The sequence below is a fragment of the Pezoporus wallicus genome, unplaced genomic scaffold (genome assembly GCF_028554395.1).
Source record: "Pezoporus wallicus isolate ANWC-B61680 ecotype Strahan unplaced genomic scaffold, APGP_CSIRO_Pwel_v1 contig_5485, whole genome shotgun sequence".
Classification (NCBI taxonomy): domain Eukaryota; kingdom Metazoa; phylum Chordata; class Aves; order Psittaciformes; family Psittacidae; genus Pezoporus; species Pezoporus wallicus.
The window spans coordinates 973,800-997,932 of NW_026641550.1; the positions used below are offsets into that span (position 1 = coordinate 973,800).

Below are 24,133 nucleotides of genomic sequence, written 5' to 3' on the forward strand. Positions count from 1 at the left end.
GATATGCCACACAAAATAATACACCATTCAGTTGCAGGAAACCCCACCTCATTTCTCACCTGTTGCATGAGCAGCAGGAGCATATACACATACATCAAAGTGTTACAGAGAGTCCAAAGAACAAGATTTGAAGACTGTTGCGCAGCTACTTGTAAGGTTGAACAGATGAACTATCTAGTGTCATTGAAGCTTGCCACCACCTCAAGCAGCCCTTTGAGGATGCAGCATCCATGCTGTCTACTTCTTTGTCATATCTGTGATGCAGCACTTGAACTTCTGCTCAAGCAGAGCCTAAAGGAGGGCTGCAGGGATGCTCCTAGGGCTGGAGCACCTCCATATGGGACAGGCTGAGAGAGCTGGGAGAAGCTCTGGGGAGACCTCAGAGCAGCTTCCAGTGCCTAAAAGGGCCAACAGGAAAGCTGGAGAGGGACTTTTGACAGGGGCAGGTAGGGACAGGACAAGGGAGAATGGCTTTAAACTGACAGAGGGGAGATTGAGATGAGGTCTGAGGAAGAAGTTCTTCCCTGTGAGGGTGGTGAGGCCCTGGCACAGGTTGCCCAGAGAAGCCGTGCCTGCCCCATCCCTGGCAATGTTCAAAGCCAGGTTGGACGGCGGCTTGGAGCAACCCAGTCTGGTGGAAGGTGTCCCTGCCCATGGCAGGGGGTTGGAACTGGATGAGCTTTAAGGTCCCTTCCAACACAAACCACTCTGTGATACTCTGCTGGCCCAGTGCCAACAGCAGTAAAGACTTGCTGATCAGTTTGGGTGGAAAATGCGAGATTTCCCGCCCCCTGCCACCCTTATCTGTACCATTGCAGGGAAATAACCCCTCTCTGTTCAGGAAGATGTGTCAATTGCAGCTGTTGGATACAGTTAAGGAGCGGCTGCAATTTTGAGAGCCACTGAGAAGTGATTTCCATGAGGCGTGACAGAGTTTCCCGTAACTTTCAAGCAAAAGGAACAAGTCAGAGACAGGGGAGCGAGGTCTGGGACAGCGTTTAAGAACAGGGTGCGGAAGGAAGGCTCCCCAGGTACGTCCTCCGCCATCCCGGGGCAACCGGCTCGCTGTCCGGTGCGTGCCCGCGACAGACGCACCGGTGACGGCGGCCGAGCAGTCATGGCCCGGGTAGCGGCGGCGGGGCCGGAACCGTGCCCGGTCACCAGGGCTCCGCTAGCCCTACATCCCGCGCCCGCAGCCACCGGCAGCGTGGCGCGCGCGCGCCGAATCGACGGGGCGGCCCCGTCACTCATTGGCGGATGGCATGGCTGGTCATTGTGGCGTCACGGACCGCCCGGGGCCCGCCGCCGCCGGTCCGTCGCCCCTAGTTGAGGACCGGTGGTGGGCGGAGGGGGCATGGCGGTGGCCGGAGCAGGTGGGGAGGCGGGCGCGGCGGTGCCGGGCGGGCGGGCGTGTGCGTTCGAGTGGCTCCGGTTGAGCGGGGCGCGGCGGGGAGCCCCCGGCGAGCTGGGGAGGGAGGCCCCCTCAGAGAAACGCCTGGCAGCCGGTTAGGGGCGGGCGTGTGTGCGCGTCGGCGGACGGGGCGTGTGTCCGTGCCCACCTCAACCCGGCCGTTGGCGGAGGTCGCCTCAGCGGCGGGGGCGGCTGTCGCGCCCGAGCCGTAGCAGAGCCGGGGTTCCCCTGTGGGGAGCTCGGGTGAGGGCGGGAGCGTCTCGGCAGGTTGGGCGACAGAGCAGAGGTGTCCCCGGCCCGCCCGTGGCAGGGCGGTGGTCGGGGTGCGGTAGTGCCGTGCTGTTGGCGGGGAGCGGCTGGAGCAGCCCCGCGGTCGAGCCAGGCTCACGCCCCGTTCCTTTCCCCAGGTGCCGGCCCTGCGAGAGAGGGAGCAGACATGGTGCCGCATCCCGCCCGGGAGCCCGCCCGTGGCTAAAGCCGACCTCCGCCGGAGAACTGCAGCGGGAGGCGAGCCTTCAGCGTGACACCCCCCGGGGCAGCCTCCCCGCTTCCTCCCGCCATGGAGGCGGGTGGCTTGGAGTGGCTGCTGGTCCCAATGCAGCAGCTGGTGTCGTGGGGTGCTGCGGGGGCCATGGTGTTCGGCGGCGTGGTGCCCTACATTCCCCAGTACAGAGACATCCGCCGGACACAGAACGTTGAGGGTTTCTCCACCTACGTCTGCCTAGTGCTACTGGTCGCAAACATTTTGCGGATACTGTTTTGGTAAGTTGGTTTTGTGTGTGTCTGTCTGTTGGTCCTAAAGGTTCTTGCTTGCTAGTTACAATGCTTTGAATTGCAGTATTTGGGGAAATAATGTGGTTTACGTGCTTTGACAGCGCTCTTGAAGATCAAAATACTGTCTGTCCATACATAAGTGGATGAATCTGTGTTGGATAAAATAACCTGGTCTTAAGAGTCCTGTCTGTTACCCTTGCCAGATTTGATTATTAGTGCTTTGATTGCAAGATGTAACTTTTTAATTTGTTGATAAAGAAGATTATTCTTAATCAGTTTTTTTTTTTTTTTCCTTGCTGACTGTATTTGATATTTCCTTTGCCTTTCCTGCTCTCTTCTCAGAATGAGGACCCTGGTCCTGCACATTTGTTGTAGCATCTAGTTGGTATTAACGTCACTGTGATATTTGCCATATGTCCTTGCATTTTCCCTGATGCCACCTGGCTTCAGAGGGGGTTCACTTCTAAATCTCCTTGCGTAACTACAAAAGGAAATATCCATTATTTGATAAGCAGGCAAAAAGTGGGCTATCTTTCAGAGTAATCCTTTTTGTTTTTAAAACCATTTTCAATATTTAAAAGCAAGTTTGCTTCCGTATTTAGGTCTTGTGCTGCTGGGCAAAGAAAATGTTATTGGGGGCATGACTTCCATGAATTAATTTTATTAACTTATATTCCTTATTACTTCTCATAGTATAGATGCTACAACACTGGGAATGTACTTGAAAAAAGAGATAAAATGGTCTGGGAAATTACTGCAACTAAGGACAGTTACTCTAAGACTTTTTTGACTACAAAATACTGTGTTGTAGTCCACAGAGAACTGATAGGTACAGGCTATGTCATTTTGTTGGTTTCCACTTTCTTTTTAAAGCTCCTCTGATTCCTTAAGTATAAGTTGCTTCCTGGATTCTTCTGCAGCAAAATGTAACATATAAGTCCTGTGCTGGAGGGGAGAGAACAGGGGATCTCCACCACTGGCAGTCAAACTGAGGAGTCATAGCTAGATCAGAGCTCCTTGTTGTATTGAATTTATGTTTTCCTGGGGAGAAGTGTATGAAGCAGCTGTTGGAGAAAGCAGAGAGCAGAAGGGAAGTAGGGGAACTGGCCTGGGGAGGAGAAGCAAAAAGCCCGACTTAACAATTTGAGGAACAGATATTGTCTATTTTCTGTTTCACTGGAGGTAGTTGAAATATACAAATGATTTGTATCTGAACAGAGCTGCTGATGGTTTCTAGGTAACCCAGGCGACTACATCTCCGAAATGAGGATTGGACTGTTGAAGAACTGAAAGGTCTTTAATTTGAATTAACTTTAAGTGTATGTAATTAAGAGATGAGCAAAAGAATAAATACTATGAGTAATGAAAAGTTAAAATTTATGTTAACGTTAAAAGATTTGTCATTTTTTTTGCAATAGAACTGAGTTATATTGATAGGATTATGTGTTTTGTTTTGGTTTTTTTTTGGTGTGTTTAGTGTGAGTATTTAAGCCACATAATAGTATCACTCTCTGAGGCATACTCTCTGTAGGGTCTGGTCATCTTGGAGCTCGGTGATGGGATAGAATGGGTTGATGCAGCATGTGCACAGAGGGGTAGTGTGGAAGGTGTGCTGCTGGCTTGTGATACAGCCGTTTCAATGGTGAAATGTTGCAGGTAGGGGCCTGCAGAACTTTTATTTCTGTACTTACAATGAATTGTCTCTTTCTAGTTCTATTGAACTGGAAGATCTAAGACTTGTATAATGATAATCCAGTGTTCCTTGAGAGAGAATAGTTTGTTTCTTTACTTAAAAAGATTAGGCATCCCTATAAACACCAGTAAGTCATGAAAACATCAGCTAAGGGTGGGTGTTATCCTTGGGCGTATGGATGATTAAGGGAAAATAGCAGAGCAAGAGCCTCTGATTTCTGTGAACATGATTAGAATGCATTCATGAGCATATTGGCAGTTCAATTTTTGTGTTCGCTGTTTAATGTCACCTATGGCTGATGACATCCGGGGCACAGCACTTTAGATAATTTGACAAAAACAGCAGAATGATTTTAATTGTCTATGTAATATTCAGTGGAAGAAATTGGAAGTTTTTACTTTTAATGATTGTTTATTAAATAATATGATCCATTCTTGTGCTGGAACAGAAGAGTCCTACAGGTAATTTTGTTTGTGTACAATTTTTCTGCAGTCTGACTTCTGAAGTACCAGTTGATAACACTACTTCTCCTTTCATTTAGCAAACCAGTCCAGACCTTAATCAAAGTCTGTCATCTGAAAACTTTACTGAAATATAGCTGCTGTTTTCAATTGGTTTATTTGTTTCTCTTCATTATCCCTGGTTATTAAGTGTATGAATTATGCCAGATTCATCCCCCCAGACTTCCCTCCACCCTGATCCAAAAATAAGTACTTAAAGTGGCAGGCTTTAAAAACTTTCATGTTCTAATAGTGTTCTTTTTCAGGCCTTAATTATTTCCTATAGCTTGGTGCTTTTTTTTTTTTTTTTTTTTTTGGTAATGGTTTGGTTTTGTCTTTTTTTTTTTTTTTTTTTTACTTCAGAGACATTTCTGTAATTTGTTTCTGTTGTTACTTCCAGATTTTCCATGAATCTCATAAATTCTTGTGGAATGTTAGTATTTCAGATCCATAGGCAACAGGAACAGACAGTTGCTGCCTTTTATGCCATGGTTTTCATTCCTGAGTAGTGCCAGTCTTGCTGTATCTCTGTCACTCCTAACAGACGCAGGCCTAGCTTTCCCAAATGGCCCTATTGTACTTTGTTCACCTCAGTTATGGGGGTAATTCCCTCATTTCCTATTTGTGAATTGTCAGATTCCATATGTTACTACACCTGTCCATAGTTATCTCGGGGGGGGTGGGGGGTGGTATTTTTTTATTTTAATGTCCTGTTTTGCACTGAGTGAAGTTTGACCTTTCATCTCCCCTCCAAATAGAGTATTTGCTATCTAATCTTCTTGGCATGTTTTATGTGTCAGTAATGTTGCAGCTGGTGTATTGCGCTGTGACAGTAACCAAATAAACAAGAGATCAAGGATAACAGTCCTGTTTCATTACCTGTTTTCACAAATTTTCTTCTTCCAATTAATTTGTCTGCAATGGTAAGCCATCTTTTAAAGTCAAGAGGATTCAGTGCAATGCCTCTGCTCCTTGTCTTCCACCTAATGCCTTAGTTTCAGGGTGTGCTCAAAGAACTTCTGTTTACTGGCAATGACAGTGACACGTTATCTATTAAATAATTTTTTCATGCTCCTCTGTTACACAATGTCTCAAAAGTATCATCCTTGAAGAGAGATTTCTGCTTTCGCTAATGTGTGTTTCTGTGTTCCAACAATGAGTTATATGCCAGAATTTTGTGGAAAAGTAGTGGGAGAGCACTGGTCTGCAAGAATGGAAACTGCATATGGATAGCAATGGGCATGATTCCACTTTGCTTTGTTTATGCATACAAGACTTTTGTTTAGAAAAAAGAAAGTAGAAGCTTGACTGCAAACTTGTAGCTCAGTGTGTTGCCTGTGTGTGAAGTCTTTGGTCCTTTTAAAGAGGAGTCTGGAAAAAACCTAGTTTAAAAAGTAGACTGTGTTCACAGCATCACACAATGAGGTTTCCACTTAGCAGTGTGAAAAGTAGATTTTGTGCTATGAGTAGACTTGATATTACATTAACTTCATTTTTTAGTAATAATTTATTGTTATATTTTTATGTAACACTTCAAAGCAGCATTTATTTTGGGGTGCCAGTGTAGCTGCTTGTCATGAGTTATGGTTGGTATTATCTGATTCTTTGTCCTAGTCCTGCCCCTGTCAGTACTGCTTCTCCTGTCTGTCTTCTCCAGACCCCATAGGTCATTGTTTCTTGCTCTCCACTCATTTCAGTTTCTGGGTTGGTGAGCCTAGAGAAGGTTTGCTGTGGGTAAAGCAAAAGAGGCAGTGCAGAGCTCAACACTTTCGTAGTTCTGATACATATGAAGATGTCTGGCATGCCCTGGAAAATCTGATATAAATTGTTTCCTTTCTGCATTTTTAATAGAACACTTCGTTACCATTTTTGTTAGGCAGTGTCTTACTGTACTTGCTAGAGTCTGCTCTGATTTCTTGTTTAAGACTGGTTACTAAAATATCCAAGGGATACTTGGATACAGTCTTAATGATGAGGTGGCTTTTGAGGTGGTTGATCACCTTGGATAAGCTGTCCTAGGCTGTTTTGAAGCTGTGGGCTGGCTTCAAAGCCTACTGTGGCATTTGAACTCAGCTGTGATCAAGACAGACATACCTTCTTGGTTCATGTGGCCTGCAGTCTGACAGCTGACTAGCTTTGCATTGTCATGGTTGAGAACAGGAACAAGAAGGCGGGTGAGAGTTGTAATCAGTTGGGGGTGGAGGATGCAGAAAAACTTACTTGTGAGTTCTCCCTCTCCCTTATATTTTTAATACGGAGCTCATGGTGAGATAAATTGTGATGTCTTTTAATATTAAAATCAGAATACCTAGAGGAAAGGGAACTGCAGATTTCTTAGAAGTCAGCAGTAGGCATTTTTACTTGTAACTTGAGTTAAGTTCAGCCAAAAGTATTTAGACTCTCTTCAGTTCCCAGAGGTTTTTTTCAGTTTTGCAGTCCATAAAATGTTTTATGTAGTAGTATAATACGGTTTGTATATTTTCCAGGAATATTCTTTCCAAAGTTTTTGAGATGCAATTCTGCGGGCCTAAACCTCATACAGCAATGTCATAGAAATCCAAACAACAGAAAATAAAGTGGTGCAATTTTGCAGTTGTTCTCATAAAACAGTTGGCTTAAGACAAACTGGAAACAAGTTCTGACTGTCAGGGAAAAGATACAAACTATGGAGTGTATTATTTTTGGACAAAGGTAACCCTCTACCCGTTACACTTCAGTTCACCTGAAACAAAATGGGCTATGAAAACTGAAATGTTAGTAGAACTCAGAGCTCTCGGTGCCAGAGGCAGTGGAATAAGCTTCTTGTTCTGAGTAGAAGTTTACTGAGACAAGTATGCAGCTGAAGTTAATTTATAGGAAAATGATAGATTTGCTGTTGTCTGGGGTAGATACCTACGTATTTATTTTTCTGTAAAACCTGCAGTCCTACCTGGGGATCAGGTCCTTGCTGTCAGGTGTTTCTTTGGCTTCAGAGAATGGGCCAGTGGTATCTGTTTTTAGAACTTCCTGTGGGAAGGAGAAACTTTTGCTTTTAAGACTCCTGTCACTAAAATAGATCTTTCCAGCTTTCACCATGTGAGGAAGGTGGGATGATGCTATAAACCAAGCTGACAGAATGACTACAACTTTGAAAGATTAGATTACATATGGTCTGTTGGTGGAATCTTGCTCAGATATTGAGAGCAAAAGTGTTATGCAGTTCCTCCTCCTTTTTATAAATGCCAGTGAACAAGGATAAAATACACTGCTCTTTTGTAAAGCTGTAAAGTAGGATTTTGTATGCCAAGTGAGAAGCTTGTTTTGGATGCTCCATAAAGTCCTGGCTGTTTATGTGTCAAGTAGAAACTCGTATCATGAGATCCTGTTGTAAAACTAGTTTGTTCCTTGTTCTTCTTGCTGATTAAGTTCGGTAATTTTAATGGGCTGTCTTTCAAGACAGCTGCCATGCTGCTACCTTGGGCTATTATGTCATGGCCCTGGTGGTGTGTGCAGTATCCCGCATGCATTCTATGTTGCCTTAGAATCTGTAACTTCCCAAAGAGCTGGAAAAGTTGACCTAGGTCAGTGAGGCCTATAGTAACTTCAGAGGTTTCCACTTTTGCAGTGAGTGGAACGGTCTCTCTGACATCCAGGAGTGTAGGTGAGGGAGATGGTGATGAAGTTGCACCAACAGCAGTCAGTTTCTTTCCAGAGGTGTCTCAGATGAGCAATCCTTTCATGTTCAGTCTAGATTGGGCTTCTTTTGCACAATTGTCATTTGCTATTTTGAGGAGGCCCAGCACTGGAATAGCAGGGTTACTGCAATGGGATTGAATCATACTGATGAAATGATGTAGTTTTCTCAATGACGAGTTAGTCTCTGCTCTGACTTGAATGTTTACTTCTGTTTATCACCCTGAATGTGCATTAGTCATTTTAAGGCTGCTGAAATACTAATAAAATATAAATCCCCTCCATTATTTGCACATTAGAGTTCTTTTTGTTTTTACAGTATTAAATAAACAGTGAAAAAAACTCTTTGTCTCTTTGTAGTCAGACATACGAAGTCTGAGTTCGCTGAATACTCCATATGTCACTGTTCATTTTAAGTGAACTTCTTTATGGTAGTTGTGGGTGAAAATGTGGAATAATGATGGTGAGCCCCTCATTCCAGGACTTCAGAGTTCTTTTCCACAAGCCTGTTCTAATATCCTAAGGCTCTTCCATATTTTATAATGTACTTTAAAGTTCCTACTCTCCCGGCTCCTGCTTAGGCAAAGATAGGAGAAACATCTGCAAGGCAGAAGCTAAACAGAACGTGGAACAGCATGCTCTTCCTGCAGGGCTTGCATCTTAGAGTGCTCCTAGCTCAGGATGGCTTGAGGAGTCTTAAACTGGATTAGTGTTGCTTTGACAGGCCCTAATATCAATGCAAAGTAGAGTAAGCAGCTTGGAGTGGTGTTTGTTGGCCATGATCCTGAGCAAAATGAGTGTACTGGCTTTACTTTTAAAGCTTCAAGAATGCGACTAGTTCTTGATGCTGGTATTCGTCTCAGTCTTGTTGCACAGGTCATCTGTTTGCTCTCTGCCTGTTGGTTTCTATGGCAGCTGTTTGATTTCCTGTAGACGTGACCTAGCTTAGAGGGTCTTGTTACCTGCAAGACTCGGTTCTGGGGAGGTGTATTTCATGTGAGTATGTTTTGTTGTGTAATCTTTATTGTCTTTGGCTGGAGGGTTGTAAAAATATTTAGGTGTTGTGCATTGTTTGAAGTCCCTATAAGGATTTTGAGATTAACAGTTTACCTCTCATGTGTTGTGAATTTTGTTTCACTGTTTTTTTATTTATTTTTTTTTTAACTTTTCAGTTTTTAAGACAATCTGCAGCAATACTTCCAGTCTTGTTTCTGGTAAGGCTGTGGTGATGGCAAATTGTTATGATCAGACAGCAGGTGGCCATACTTAGGTGTGTTTGTAGTGGGTGGCTTTTAATACTGCAAGCAATACTTTTGTGAGGCACCCATTACTGAATTGCAAGTAATCTCATCAGCAGGGAGAAATTAACCTTGCAGTGACCTGTGGCTGGATTTACCATCATAACAGCTTCTAGCTTACTGTGCTGTTAGCTCAGCACATCTTATATACATGACTATCTTTTTACATGCAAATGTATTTGTAATTGGAGATGTTTTTTCTGAACCTGATGTAAACAGTTTTAAGTGCTCTGTAGTTCTGGGTAAGTCTTTCCCACATTTGTTTTCCTTATTCCCTGAATAAAAGACAAATATAGGAGAAGTGAATTCCAGTAGTTCAGGGAAAGCTGGCCACAGTCAGCAACGCGGGCTGAATGAGCTTTGGGATCATGGGCATAGGCTAGTCTAGGCCAAATTTTCATTCTTCTCCCCTGCATTTTCCTAGTAGAGTGAAAGCCTTATCCAGAGTGAGCTCTGCCTCTGATTACATGCAGCAGTCATGCTCTTTATTCTCTTCTTCATAGAGTCTTCTGCTTTTTTTAGTAGGTCTCATGTGGCCTACAACAAATCCATTGATGGTAGAAAGAAGGAGGGACTACAGTACATGGAACTGCTATTCTTCCTGTAGGTTCTGGTTGTGCCTTTGACAGTGGTGTGGAGGCTGAAGGTGTCATACTTTTCCTTAGCTGTATCCCATTAGGCAGGAAATACTTGACTCTTTTCACTGTTGTGGGCTGCTTGCATGTTCTGCACAGGAGGATTTCCAAGGAAGCTAGTCAGGGGCTTTCCAGTCTCTCTCCTATTTTCCTTAGTAGTTGACTCATAACAAGAAATCTCTCTGGTGAAATGGCTATAGTGAAAATGCAGTATTGTGTGAGAATGCAATGGTGAACCTAATTGGTTTTTACTGCTGTGTAGCTCTACCATGAAAGTAGCCAAGCTCAAGAAATTATATTTTGCCAGGGTGCTATAAACCAGGAACTGTCAAGAGGACGGCAGTGGTTGCCATGCCTGCGAAGCAGCATGGTGTAGTCGGAGAATGGCCTTGATAACAGTGCTGTGACGAAGTTTAGAAAGCCTGTGCCTCACGATGTAGGCTGAAGGAGTTGGGGAGCATAGCGATGCGTTTTCAGCAAATCCCTTCCTCAACAAAGAATCATAGAATAATTAGGGTTGGAAAGCACCTTAAGATCATCTAGTTCCAACCCCTCTGCTGTGGGCTGGGACACCTTATGCTAAATTGTATCACCGAAGGACTCATCCAGCCTGGTCTTGAACACCGCCAAGGATGGAGCATTCACAACCTCCCTGGGCAACCTATTCCAGTGCCTCACCACCCTAACAGGAAAGAGTTTCCTCCTTATATCCAATCTAAACTTCCCCTGTTTAAGTTTTAACCCGTTACCCCTTGTCCTTTCACTACAGTCTCTAATGAAGAGTCCCTCCCCAGCATCCCTGTAGGCCCCCTTCAGGTACTGGAAGGCTGCTATGAGGTCTCCACGCTGCCTTCTCTGTCTTCAAGGTGTAAAATCTGGCTGAACTGATGATCACAGAGAAGCAGCTCACCATGATATGCATGCAGCCTTCCTATTGCAAATCTAGTACACTTTGAGGACTGCACATGAAATACTTCCATCCTTTACCTTTAATGCGCATACTGGATGTGTCTGGTGCAGATTGCTGAGCTTTCAAGTAATGCAGAAAGAGGAGCTCAGAGCATCACTGGTCTTCACTGAAGAGTCTTATTTTCTTGTGACAGAACCTTGTGCAATCACATAAGGGTAAGCTCTTCAATCAAGATTGGCCACAAACCAAGTTCACGTTCCTGTTTTATGTGCAAGAAGGGCTCAGTAATTCCCACCTGCTCACATTATAAGCATCCTCTGTGAGCAAGCAGAAATTGCATTGGGGGAGGGCACGAGAGAACAAATGATGTATCTTCAGTTCCCACATACTTTAGGCTTCCCCCAGCTGTGGTCCAGACCTGATCTTTCCACTCTGTAGGAATATTTTATATTAAACCTAGCAAGCTAATAGCTGTGAGTATTTATTTCTTTATAGGGCAAGTGCTATTGTTTTTATGACTTCATCTTAAAATGAAAAATTAAGAAAGGTAAGTTTTGCATAGAAGTCCTTGTGAAATATACAGAGTGTGTATGTGGAGAGGACGTAACTGGTATTAATGCGACATAACTGGTCTCTCTGTACTGTCTTGACCAATCAATGAATCTGATTCTCCTTTCAAAATAATAGGTTTGCTGCTAGCTTTGGAAATAAAGACTTAAGCTTCTGGTTTCAGAATTTCTGGGATCAGTCCGCAGAGATGTTGTAATAAAGTTCTCAGATAGTCCTGTCAAGGGGAGTATGACCCTGAGCTACTTACTGTATGTGCATCTAGATTTGGTTGGTAACTTTCTCTTCCTCAACCTTTCATACCTGTTACTGTTAGGATTTCCTTTTTCAGGTGCTTAGGGTCAAAGAATGAAACTAACTGAGTACAACACTTGTCATTTTTGAGACGTTTTATATATTTTCTTTTCCTTCTTATTTTTTTCAGGTTTGGAAGGCATTTTGAATCCCCTCTGTTGTGGCAAAGCATTATAATGATCATTACTATGTTACTGATGCTGAAACTGTGCACTGAAGTACGCGTGTCCAATGAGCTAAACATAAAACGCCGCTCTTTTGCAGGTTAGTGACGGGAACTGTCTTTTTGCAGGATAAATGCTTTTGAAAGCATGGTGCACTGTTACTTTGGATAAAAATTCTCTCCGAATTGCAGTCCAGTCTCCTCTCTTGATAATTTGGTGTAGCACTTCCTGAACTTCTTTTTTGAAACTGCTTTTTGAGGGATAAATATGTAAAGCTGTAATTTTATCTCAGATGGGTCTTGGCTCAGTCTAGAAATCAGAGTTCTCCTTAATATTTCACACCATGTCCTGAATATAGAGCTGGCTGTTATGCCATTGTGGTAGCCTGGAATTTTTTTTTTTGTTATTTTTTGTGTTTTGGGTTTTTGTTTGTTTTGTTTTGTGTTTTTTTTTTAAGATCTTGGCCAGAATAGGAAGTTATTTTCTTCACCTGTACTTTGTACTAAGTTCTTGGGTATGATCATACACTATTACCTGAAATTTTATTTTGCATGCAAATACTTGCTTTTGTACATAATTTAATTTTTACTTACAGAGTTATTTGCTTCCAAAATAGGAGGTGCTGTCATATCATGATTGCCAAACTGTCTTTTTGTATACTGTTTCTTTGGGCTTTAGTGTGGGATTAGTTTGGGGATTTACGGGAATTTTCATGTGGTTTTTTAATTTTGGTTATTTGTTAATTTTTAGGCATTGATAATTCCAGTCGGGGCCAGAGTAGAATTCCTTGTTTGATGTTCAAGCTTTGTGGAAACTCTCTGCTTTTTTTCCTTTTCCCAGATAAAAAATGCAAGAGGAGTAGTTTTTGTGTTTCTCCTTGTTGACTTTGACTTAACATTTTAAGTTACAGCTTATTAACAACAAGAAGAGAATTAATGCTGTCAGCTTTTTGTCAGTTGTTTTGCCAATAGGAATGGATAATTTATTCTCTCCATCTGTTCTCTTCCCTCACTCCCTAATAATTGAGGGTCTGATCCAGTTCCAGATATGCACAGCCATCATTAGAAGGCAGTAGCTACTGGCTCTGCAGTAGGGTAATTTATGTAGTAGCTAGGGAAGCGACTTTAATTCCTGCTCATTTTGTATTGTGAAACTTTTCAGGTAAGTGAATTCATGTGGAATGGGAGCTGGACTCCAGCTCCCAGACACAAGCTGTGGCATTCACAATGGTTCTTGGTCTGCCAGGATGAATGACTTCCAGCTAGACTTAGCAGTAGTTAAAATCCAGAAGGCATTTGGGAGGGGCATGTATGCTTTCTCCCTCCTTTGCTCTCTACGCTAGCATTTTCTGAAGGGGCAGAAAGGTTTCTCTGTTTGCCTTTTCTGAGGGGATATGATCCTCGTGCACATTTACACACACAGTCTTGCAGGCTCGTTTGGTAACCTTTGAACAGAAAGGGAGGCTATTCAGTTTAGTATGTAGCCCTATTTAAATAACTCTCCCTGAAAGACATACAGTCTCCTTAAAGGATAATCAGTCTTTTTGTTACCAGGTAATGGAAAGTTCTCAAGGTTGCATTAAGTCATTTGACCCCTTTCTTTTTCCTGAAACTCAGTTTATATGTTTAATTAGAGAGACTGATTTTACTTACTTAGGGACCTTTATTATTTGTTTTTATTGAAATGCTTGCCTCCCCCCACAAACTTTGAGAACAACTAAAGTCTTCTTACTTGTGATTGTTATTTTTTTTTTCTTTTTACTAAAGGCCAGCTGTAGCACGATGGCTCAGAATAAGTATATCAATGCGTACAAAGCTCTTTTTTAAGACAGAAAGATAGGTTTGTATTTTAAGCACAATATGAGTAGGAGTGAGATCGATGTTTCTAATCCTATACTAATCTTATCTCCCGATTTTTATGGTGATCTATGCAAGCTGATAAGTCTGTGTACTTAACTTTCTTTCCTCATAGCTTGTTGGGGTAGTGAGAAGTTATGTTTGAGGTCAGTGTTTTTGATTAACCTTGCAGAATTCTGAGGGGAAGGTGCACTATTTCTGTATGTAATATAGTTTATTATTTCTCACATGGCTAGTCTTCAGTTTAAACATTTTTCTTCTTTAATTTCTATCCTACCTCTGAATGTTTCTTCAAAATAATCCAAAATATTTAGAAAGTGAGTAGAATATTTCAGTGGAAGGGGGCTTGCTGGTTTCTTGCATTACTATTAAATGTGATGTTTCCCCTCTACTCTGTTAGTATATGTCTACCAGTGTGTTTTGAATTATGTGGGAATTGCCTTTTTTCTCCTGTTTTTATTATTCTCACAGCTAAGGTCCCTTTAGTAATAACTAGTTCAGAAGGAACCTACTTAAAACTTCTTGAAGCATTAAGGAGCAGTCTTTCCTAATCCTGTGTTCTCTAGCCTGTTTTGTGCTGTTAATGGATTAAAATACATATCAATAGCAATTCAGAACATTCACATAAAGCCATTCAGTCAAAATGTTTGTACTTTCTTTTATAGCGTAACTAGCATAGCATGAAAAATAGAGTCTCCTGAGAATCTTACCCAGTAATGTTTGATTATTTCTTACAAGCTCTACATAGAGAACTTGTTAGGAAAACTCACATAATCTTTTATTTTTTTCTCTCAGTGGCTCTCAGTTATGAGATTCTCTCTCCTCCTTCCCCCCTCCCTTTTTTTTTAGTCTGGCAGTGAAAGCAAGTTGAAAGTGGCAGAGCCCATCTTGTGCTACACTGACTTTTTGTTCTGGATACGTAAACTTTATTATGTGCTGATTGAAGGCAGAGTAAGTCCTCTTTATGTATGAAACTGTTTTGTTAAGCTTGGACTGTGTAGTTTGTTTTTAACAGTTCTGAACTGGGGGGAGGACACAACACATGACATGACAAAAACCAAACTAAGCCAAGCAAGAAAACAACAAAGTATTCTAATTTTATTTTAAAACCTCCAATCATAGTACAGTTCTTTCTCCTGCATATGAATACTTAGAAAACTGTATGAAGAAGTCTGCAGATTAAATCAGCAGGCATGAAAAAATACTTCCTCATCTTTTATCTTTTATTTAACATCACTTTAATTGCATCTTGACTGCTTTAATGCAAATGTCCTGGTGCCATTATTGTTATCACAACAGGTCTCATTATTCATTGCCCACTTTTAAATTGGTGTCTGTGCAGCTGTATATACCCTATGTTGTTGGCTCAGTACAGAAAGGTAAGGTTCAGTGGCAGTTTCTTTTGTTGTAGTTGGTTTTGTTCAAAGCATTGTAGTATTTCTGGGGCATGATGATGCTACCATGCTAGAGAGCTAAATATTGAAAGCAAAATGTGCATGTCCTATGTCTTGACTCGAGAATCAAGAGGAAGCTGAAGCAAGGTGCTCAAAGATAAAGATAATTAAAAACATCTGGTCACTCTTGAAAACATTGGCAGGCCAGAGCAGTCATTTCATATTCTTGGAGGGACAGACACTCTCTGCAAGACCCTCTTTTTCTTTCCCCAGATAAGGCTTCTGCACCTCTCCAGCAAAGAATCAGTTTCATTTCAGGCCCAAGACATTGTGACAGATTTCTAGCTCCCTGAATGTATAAACTATACTGAAAACCAGTGGACAGCATTTGTTAAAAATGGGCTTTTGGGTGTCTCTTCTTATATACAGCCCAGGCTCCCCGTGTAGAACATGGGCTCTTGTGTTTTTACATGAAGACGATTTCCTCTGGTCACTCATCCAGTTTTTCTTCCAACTGCTGGTTGTCTTAATCGGCTTTATAACTTGTGTCTTATTATAGTACTTTGATCCCTTGAAGAGCTCTGTTTTTGATACTGGAAAGCACACTTGCGTAGTATGTGGTTTTCAGCTGGTGGAAGAAGGCTAGAGTGAAAGAATTTAGCATGCAGATTGGTGTCTTCTTTGTCTTTCATATGATTGACTAAAGTGCAGGTTTTCTGAAACTTTTAGAGCAGCGTTTTGCATGGGAGGCAAGGCAACTGTATTGGCTAGCTGATTATACATATATATCTACACATTCAGTGTTGCTGAGATAACAGCTTGTTTTCTCTGGTTGTGAAACATAGATAAAGAAAAAGCTAAGCTGTCTGTTTCACTGTTTTAAGCCTTCATTTTCTCCCACAGGTACATTGCTATTGGGTTGTGCATTGAGACTGTTTTGGAACTTCCTACCGCTTGACCCTATCTCAACATCATGGGGTGGGAGTTTTATAGAAGGCATGGGAACTAAGATTTCTGGCATGTTTTGTTTTGGCTATAACTTTTTATAAGCAAAATGTACTAACTGACTAAACTATAACTAAAGACCCACTGTTGTATTTAATCATACAAGTCTGTTTGTCTTTCCTTCCTTTTTCTTTTTTATTTTATTTTTTTTTTTAATTTTTCCCCCTCTACTGTTTTTTATGTAGCTGCAGATAGTAAGGATGAAGAAATCAAAGCACCTCCCAAGAGATCCTATCTGGGTATGTACTGGACAAACCCATTCTGCATGAAGTTGTCGCCTTGACTACATATTTCATGCTTTGCTACTTTTTGTAAACATTTTTTGAAATGATTGCATGGTCATTTCCATAAAGAATGTTTGCATTACCTTTTCTTGACATACTAAAACTGGTGGTTTTTTTTTGATTGTTGTTGTTTTGTTTTTAAATTTTCCCTTCTCCACTTTTTAACTTTCTTCATAGAGGAAAAGATGCTTTCAGCTCTTATTTCAGAAACCATTTTTCTGAAGACAGTGGAATTCACCATGTTTTGTGTCAATGATACCTTCCTTTTTCCTTCCCTGAGCTAGACAAGCAAAATACTACATGATACAGGGATCTGTCTGTTTGGACTCACATTTCTCCTCTTCCAGATCTGAGTCTGAAGGAAACTATGAAAATACAGGAGTATCTTTTAGTGTTGTTCAGAATGCTACTAAAGAAATTTCCCACAATGCTTCATGTTCAGGCAAATCAGCTGCATCCTTGTGAAATTTTCTGGCTTATTCCTCTTTCATTAGAGCAGCCTCAACATTGGTACTTGGGAATTAGTAACACTTAAAGTGAAATCTTCCAATCTTCTGTTTCAAAGTTGGAATCTATGCTTTTTAATTTGCCTAAAGAAGAGGAAATATTAGGTGCAAACCCGCTTGGCAGTATTTTCAACTCAGTAGTTTGGAAAGACAGTTTATTCAAGTCATGGTAATTCTGTTTTAAATTAGTTGAGGCTTAGCGCTAGGGAAGTTATGTTGACTAGAGACACAAAAGTTCCCAAAGTAAACTTCTGGACAGATTTTAATTGAACTGAGTCAGAATCTCACATTTATACTAAGTTATGCTGTGTTGCAATACTCGAGTTAGCAAGGGGTCAACTGAAAAAATAGAAGGTAAAGAAGAATATTACTGGTGCCGAAGGAGAGCCTTCACTTCTGTATTTGTCAACACACGCAGTTAATTAGACTGGAGTTAGCTCTGAGGAGACTACTGAAGAGTAATATTGACCTGAGTGCTTTCTTGAAGGCATATGGCCGTTCCTGCTAAGGTTAAACTCCCTTTTAATGATTCATCTTCTGGATCTCCCCTTTCAGATTTAGGGGCAAAATACACACTTTGGGAAATTTACCTTTTTGGGTCCAATGACAGAATTTTGCAAAGCACCTTTTCCTTTTGTGTTTTCAAACCAATTTTTTTTTTCCCCCTGGACTTGGTATCAAACTGTTTTGTTTTTCTGTTTGTCTTTAATTCTAGTTTGTAGTCATTCTCACTGGCTTGCAACACTAACCGATGGAATGTAACCTTTAAACGGTCCTGTGTTCCTTGTGCCAATATTCCTGTTGTCTTTCACTAGTATTCATTAATGCTTTATTTATAGTGTGAGACCTAGAAAGAGTTGTCTGTGCTCCTAGTTATGATTGAGTGGGTTATTTAAAAAGGCTTCAAGTAGTTAAAATCAAACAGAAATAAGTAACTGATGTGATCTTTTACTAGTTTCAGATATTTTTGTCTTTTTTTTTTTTTGTTAAAAAGTGATGTGCTTGGTAGTTTATAGGTTAAAAAGTTGAGGCTTGTAGAAAAAAGCACCTTACCTTTTAATCCAACTGTTTTAAGTTTGAAATATTTGGTTAATAAATACTACTTCAAGTTCATTTTGGAATTGCTTGGCAAAATGGGATGAATTGAGTTATCACTAAGAAAAACAGGTCAGTCTTGCGCTACTGCACAGGATTTTAAAGACTGGGTTGCGCAAGTATGTTGAAATGTGGTAATTCTTATGGGTGTAAACAAATAGGAAATGTTTTGAGGTGTTTGGTTATCTTGTACATACAACATAATGTATGTATATCCTGGTTGTGTAAAGAGTAGGATGCATGATGCTTTACGTCGCAGCTGAAGTCATACTTCAGTTTACAGAGGGCTTCACTGAGCTATGTCCTGCAGTGCAGTGTTTTCTTACAGCTCTGGGGAAGATCACATAGAGATTAGGTAAGGGGAGTATTTGCCATATTTCCACCTGACAGTGCATTCTCATAATGTCTTTTAATGAGTTTTGATTAAACTTTTTTTTTTCCCCTAGAAGAATAAATCAGCTTTTTCAGTTCACCTGTTTATTTCAGTGGTGTAAAATGTTCTTCAGTATTTTTTGAGGCTTCAGAAACCATTATATTATGATTTTTTTTTTTGTTTTGGGTTGGGTTTTTTTTTCCGATTACATAGTAAAACCACTGTATATTGTGTTTGTAATTGAAGATTGACTATCCATGAACACTGTTTTGTTGTAGAACTATTCATCTGAAGGCGTACTAGTCAGTCTATGAATTTTCAACTTGTTAGATGCATACTGAGGCATTTGTTTGATGCCTCTCTACTAATAGTAACTGAGCTCCTGCAGTGCTGTCTGGAATTGCTTTTAGGTACGTTTCCTCGTCAGGAATCCAGCAAGCCACTTAATGCCACTGCTTTATCCACATGTTATCTGAAAAAGCCTTTATCTGGCACATGACTCTGAAAACTGACTTTCTAGCAGTCAGTGCTGAAGGGAGTTGAGAGTGGGGAGAAGGGGAGAGCTGAGTGAGGGAAGGTTGCTGCAGTTTCACTGAGCTGCAATTTCACTGACCTAAGTAAAATAACTTACAGTGTTGTAGGCCCCAGAGTGTAGGGTTTCCTGATTTCATACAGAAATAAAATTATTCCCCTTTTTCTGGGGAAAGGAAGGAATCAAAAAGAATTAAGTAGCTCCAGTTCTGAAGGGATAATACTTTATTCCCTTTTTGTAATGGAAGTATCTAGTTCTACTTGGTACCTGCTAGCATTTGATGGCTGCTGCAGAGACTGAGCAAAGCTGCATTCGTCATGTTCGTCATGTTTAGAATAAATTCGTCATGTTTAGAATAAATGTGGATAAATGTCTTAATCTATTACACTAAAAATACAAGTTTCCTGTATGTATTTTGAGCTATGTGTGTGTTGGAGTTTGTTGGGGCAGAAGTAACAAAACCACTAAACAAGGCATTGTTCCCAAGAGGCTGTATCTTTTGAAGTTTGGACTGGTCTCAGTGGTGTGGCAGGCAAGCCTCAAAGTGAATGGGACTTTTTTTTTTTTTTATTTTTTTTTTTTCTGAATTGATGTTTAAACATCTTGAAGGACACTTCTGCTAGATCTAGGTAGACTAGAGATAATGGCTTTGTGATGACAGAGGGTAGGTTTAGATGAGATATTAGGAAGAAGTTCTTCCCTGTGAGGGTGGTGAGGCCCTGGCACAGGTTGCCCAGAGAAGCTGTGGCTGCCCCATCCCTGGCAGTGTTCAAGGCCAGGTTGGACGCAGCTTGGAGCAACCTGGTCTGGTGGAAGGTGTCCCTGCCCATGGCAGGGGGTTGGAACTGGATGAGCTTTAAGACCCTTTCCAACATAAACCATTCTGTTAGTATCTGCAAAATAATGAAGATAATGTGAACTAAGCAGGTACAGTCATTGCTACATGGTTTCCATGGGCAGTGTGACAGGCTTGTGAATAACTCACACTTTCAGCTCTTCCTTTGTCTGCAGTCTTTACTTAACTGGGGGTGTCAGTTGGTTTGTGATACATTGTTGGCATACTCTAGAACAGCACTAACACGTTGCATGGAATCCTAGAATCATTTAGGTTGGAAAAAATCTTTGAGTCCAGCTGTAAATCTAACATTGCCAGCCAAGTCTACCACTAAACCATGTGCCTGAGTGCCTCACCTACATGGGCCATGAAGGTTGTGAACTTTATTTAATTGGTGCTCTGGCTCCCTTTGAGTCCAGCAGGGTGTCTGGCTTGCAAGGGTGCAGGTATGCTCTGTGATTTTCTGTGGGTGCTCTGTCAATAATACGCACAATGTGCTTCTCTGTCCTCGTGCTGACGACCTGAGCAGAGTGCAGAACCAGTTTCCCTTAGGCAGTTGTGGGTAGCGCTTTGGTTTCATTGAAATTATGTGACTTTTACACCACACTTTCTAATAGCTGAGTTCCCTGTACAGCTGCTGTGTAGTTGAATACGTAACGAAATCATACCTGTTGCTAGGATGCACACCACCACTGTGTGTGCGTAACTGCACACAGACTTGAAGGGATTTAGATCCCTTCTTTCCAGGATTATATGCATTATATGCAAGAGTGCCTTTGTTGATCTTCAGGGGAGGGTATCCAGGAGAGTTGGGTTATAATGGTGTCTGTGTGGCTAGGATGCCAAAAGGATGGATTTTTTTTTGGTATTAATGGGGTTCTAGTTGTTGAGGAACTCTGGTCTGCTTTGCCAGAGGAAATGGTACCTGGCTACATTGGCACTTTGGTTGTAGTTCTGTGTATGGTGGGGGCAGTTATTTTCCCTCATCTTTCTCTGCATCAATATTTGGATCTTTTCAGGAGACAAAAGAAAATAAGAAATGGGGATTCTAAAGATGAAGTGGCATTTTTCAGTTCGTTGAAAGTGAATAATTAAGTTGAAAGCTATAATACCTTTTTGTTTTTTTAAATACATAATTTTTGTTTCTTATTAGTTTAAATTTAAATTTATCTACTTAAATTCTATATTTCGGAGAGATATTTTGCTTTTAGAAAAGGCAGCAGGTAAGGGAGGAACCAAACAGTAATTTATGATTGTTGAGGCCTCCGTGCACCTATGACCTCTGACTGGTAGTTTGCAGTTTCCTTGACATGAGAGACCAGAAACACCCCCCCCTCTCCACGGTGAGCTGGTGGCATGAGTATGGTATGTTTGCTGCATGCCTGTGTGCTTGTTACAGGGTAGAACATAGAGCTCTGTGTGAAAGTACATTTCTCACCACAGTGCAATATTGGCTTTTCTTTTAATTTGATTTCCTGTGTTGGAGAACACTGGCCCACATGCCTGTGTGGGAGATCCAGGAGGGGAGAAGGGGATTTGCAATAAATAAACCTGTCCACAGACTGACAGATGCTGTGGTGAGGGATCTAGGTGGGCAGGTTGCTTTGGAAATGCATGGCATATAGCACATTTAAATGCTAGAGGAAAATGGTGGGATGCCTGAGAATAAAGGTGATCACCAGCTGTTTTTTTCTCCTGGGAGACATGGTTGAACTTGGCAATAGAAAGGGAGGAGATTGACATTACCTGTATGAGTAAGTATGAGGCAATAGCCTCCAAGTCTTAAGATGATTTCAGGTGTATTGCTGCATTAATGAGCTATGGACATAATGTCAGTAGTTGTAGTAAAGCTACAGGGAGTAACATGCCTGTCCCTGTGTTGTGGGCTGTTGCTAAGCAGCTGAGCCCCACATAGCTGCTAGCTCACTCACTCCCCCACCGTGGGAGGGGAGAATCATAAGGGTAAAAGTGAGAAAACTTGCTTTTTGAGATAAAGATAGTTTAACAGGTAAAGCAAGAGCTGTGTGCACAGGTGAAGCTTATTTTCTTTGGAATTCATTCACTACTTCCATTGGCTGATAGGTGTACAGTCATCTCCAGGAAAGCAGGGTAACAGTTACTTGGGAAGCAACTGTTACTTGGTTAATAGTTACTTGCAGAGACAAACTTCCTAACTCCAAACATCCCCTCTTTCTCCTTCTAAGCTTGCTGCTCATATTTTTTGTGATCACTTGTTCAGTAAGTGAGCCGGCATAGGCAGGATGCAAGAACAACCACAAAAACATGGATGAAATACGGAGTGAATTTATTAAAGAGTATTTATTGTGAATATTTTACATTCAGTGATAAATGTAAGTAACATTCTTGGACTTTAAGGGCTGCATTGGAAGGTCATTGTAAATTGTTTTTTTCAAAAGGTTAGAGAAATTGGAGCTGCCACCTGCAGCTTCTTTCGGTTCTTAAACTGAAACCTCTAAAGCCTTAATAGCTGGAGGGATTATCCTTTTCTCGTGCCTCATGTGGGCAATGACATTTTGCTTTGCTTGTTATTGTAATGCATACAGTAACTTGTAGTCAAACTGGTTCATCATTGTAGTTTAAAAATCTACCCGTTCTTAATCTGAGAGACCCAAAGTACCTCTTGGTAAAGTGAAATGTGCTCTGTTTTTAAATTTTAACAGGTTAGCTTTGAACAGAAGACTGGACTTAATGTCCTGCAGAGGGCTCTTCTGATCTGAGCTACTGGGGGACTGTAAATAAAATATTCCCTCTGGTGTTCTATGAGACCCCCACATGCAATTTGAAAATACCATCCTTTTGTTTCTTTTACTTCTACTTTTGGTGTAGGAGATATATATATATATATATATGTTAGCTAATGAAGAATACACTGTGTTCTTAATTTTGTTAGTTGTATTATCTTTGCAATGTTTTGCATCTCACATTATTTCATTTGGTTCCTGTCATTGGTGGTAGTCAGACCATAAGCATCTCTATCCCTTTTAGAAGGTGTTACATGGGTTTAGTAGTGATCAGGGCAGGGGACCTGGAGGATGGTGTTATATTTTTGAGGCTACCACATTTTATAATTGTTATTTAGCTACCTTTTAGCAGCTTATGGGTGGTGGGGAAAACAGCTAGACAGAGACTTGTAAAATCTTTACTGAGTCATAATGGCTTCAGTAAGATGCTATTTGGTGGTAGAACAGTTTGTTCAGACCTGAGTTAAGGGCCTGCTGGACCCTCCTTTTGTATCAGCCTTGCTACTGCTTTTGAATGGCTTCAGCATGAAAATGGGAGCAAGCCATTCTTTTTATTTACTTCAGTGATCTGCCAAGTTGAATGTAGCCTGTTGTCCTGGGAACCCAGGACACCTGTAAAGGGCCCATGCCTATTCTGAAAGCCTACTGGCTAAAAGGAAAAAGGGAATGGACAGGCAGGGCATGGGTGCAGGTTAGGTGGAGTGAGCGAGGCTTGTACAGTGGTGAGGCCTTTTGTTTTCCGTGCAGCATGAAGTGCATGCTGCAATGGTTGGGGGAGCTGGGAAAGAGAAGTACAGCTGCTGTTCATTCAGTCTCTCTTAAAAAAAAACCCACCAAAAAACCCCCACAAAACTGAAGTGGTCAGGGAAAAGAAAAAACCCTTATCTGCTAGCAGGAACTTATATTCCTTTTTTTCTTAAATTGAGGAAAAACTGTCTTAGCACTGGGAGAAAAGAGGGTGATGGTGAAGGTGGCTCTCCAGCTTGGCATGAGCAGTATTACCAAGAGGTATCAGAAGGCAAAGCTCAGCGCTGTTTCTGGAATGTACTGCTCTGGTTTCTCTCTGGCTCTGATTGCTGTGGTGCCCTTTTAGCAGCCTCTGTGAGGCCTGTCACCAAGCTGTAGTCCTGTGGAAAGAAGACGGCTTAAGTAGGGTCCGTTGGAAGAACTGTGTGGTGGCAGTACTTCTGGCACAAATACCGCTTCTTGATGGTGGTGTGGTGGGGAAGTAAACCTGGGAATAAAATGCGGATTTTGCTTGTGCTGCGTGTAATTTAACTGGAGGAAGGGGAGCTCATAGCAACATCTAGCCACACGAGGGTGCTCTTGGGTTTCCAAACCTTGCCTGCTGAGCAGTGCTTGGAACCTGGGAGATCAGACTGATCTTGTTGTCAGGGCTGCGGTGGTAACTGGAGAAATTGTGAAAAAACAGAGTTTTTGAAATAAAATTTTCCTTCGTGGTTGGAGCCAGACTAACTAGATGCTTTAATGACATTAGTAGTGAAACACCTAAATGTTCAAATACAGCCAGTTTGTCTGCCTATTCCTGCAGGGAACACCTATGCACAGAGGT

At 41.5% G+C, this 24,133-nt stretch overlaps 1 protein-coding gene across 4 annotated transcripts in view; it reads left to right on the plus strand.

The window, feature by feature from the left end:
- SLC66A2 (solute carrier family 66 member 2) overlaps positions 1-24,133 on the plus strand; it is a 74,595-nt gene that overhangs the window by 11,236 nt on the left and 39,226 nt on the right. For 2 of the 4 annotated variants that reach the window (XM_057424242.1, XM_057424245.1), the window contains exons 1-4: positions 1,264-1,373; positions 1,819-2,173; positions 11,885-12,018; positions 16,359-16,412. In XM_057424242.1, coding sequence (XP_057280225.1) covers positions 1,971-2,173; positions 11,885-12,018; positions 16,359-16,412 — 391 coding nt within the window. In that variant the 5' untranslated portion in view covers positions 1,264-1,373; positions 1,819-1,970. Of the gene's footprint in view, positions 1-1,263; positions 1,374-1,818; positions 2,174-11,884; positions 12,019-16,358; positions 16,413-24,133 lie in introns of those variants that run through there. The other 2 variants (XM_057424243.1, XM_057424244.1) reach the window with 2 other exon arrangements.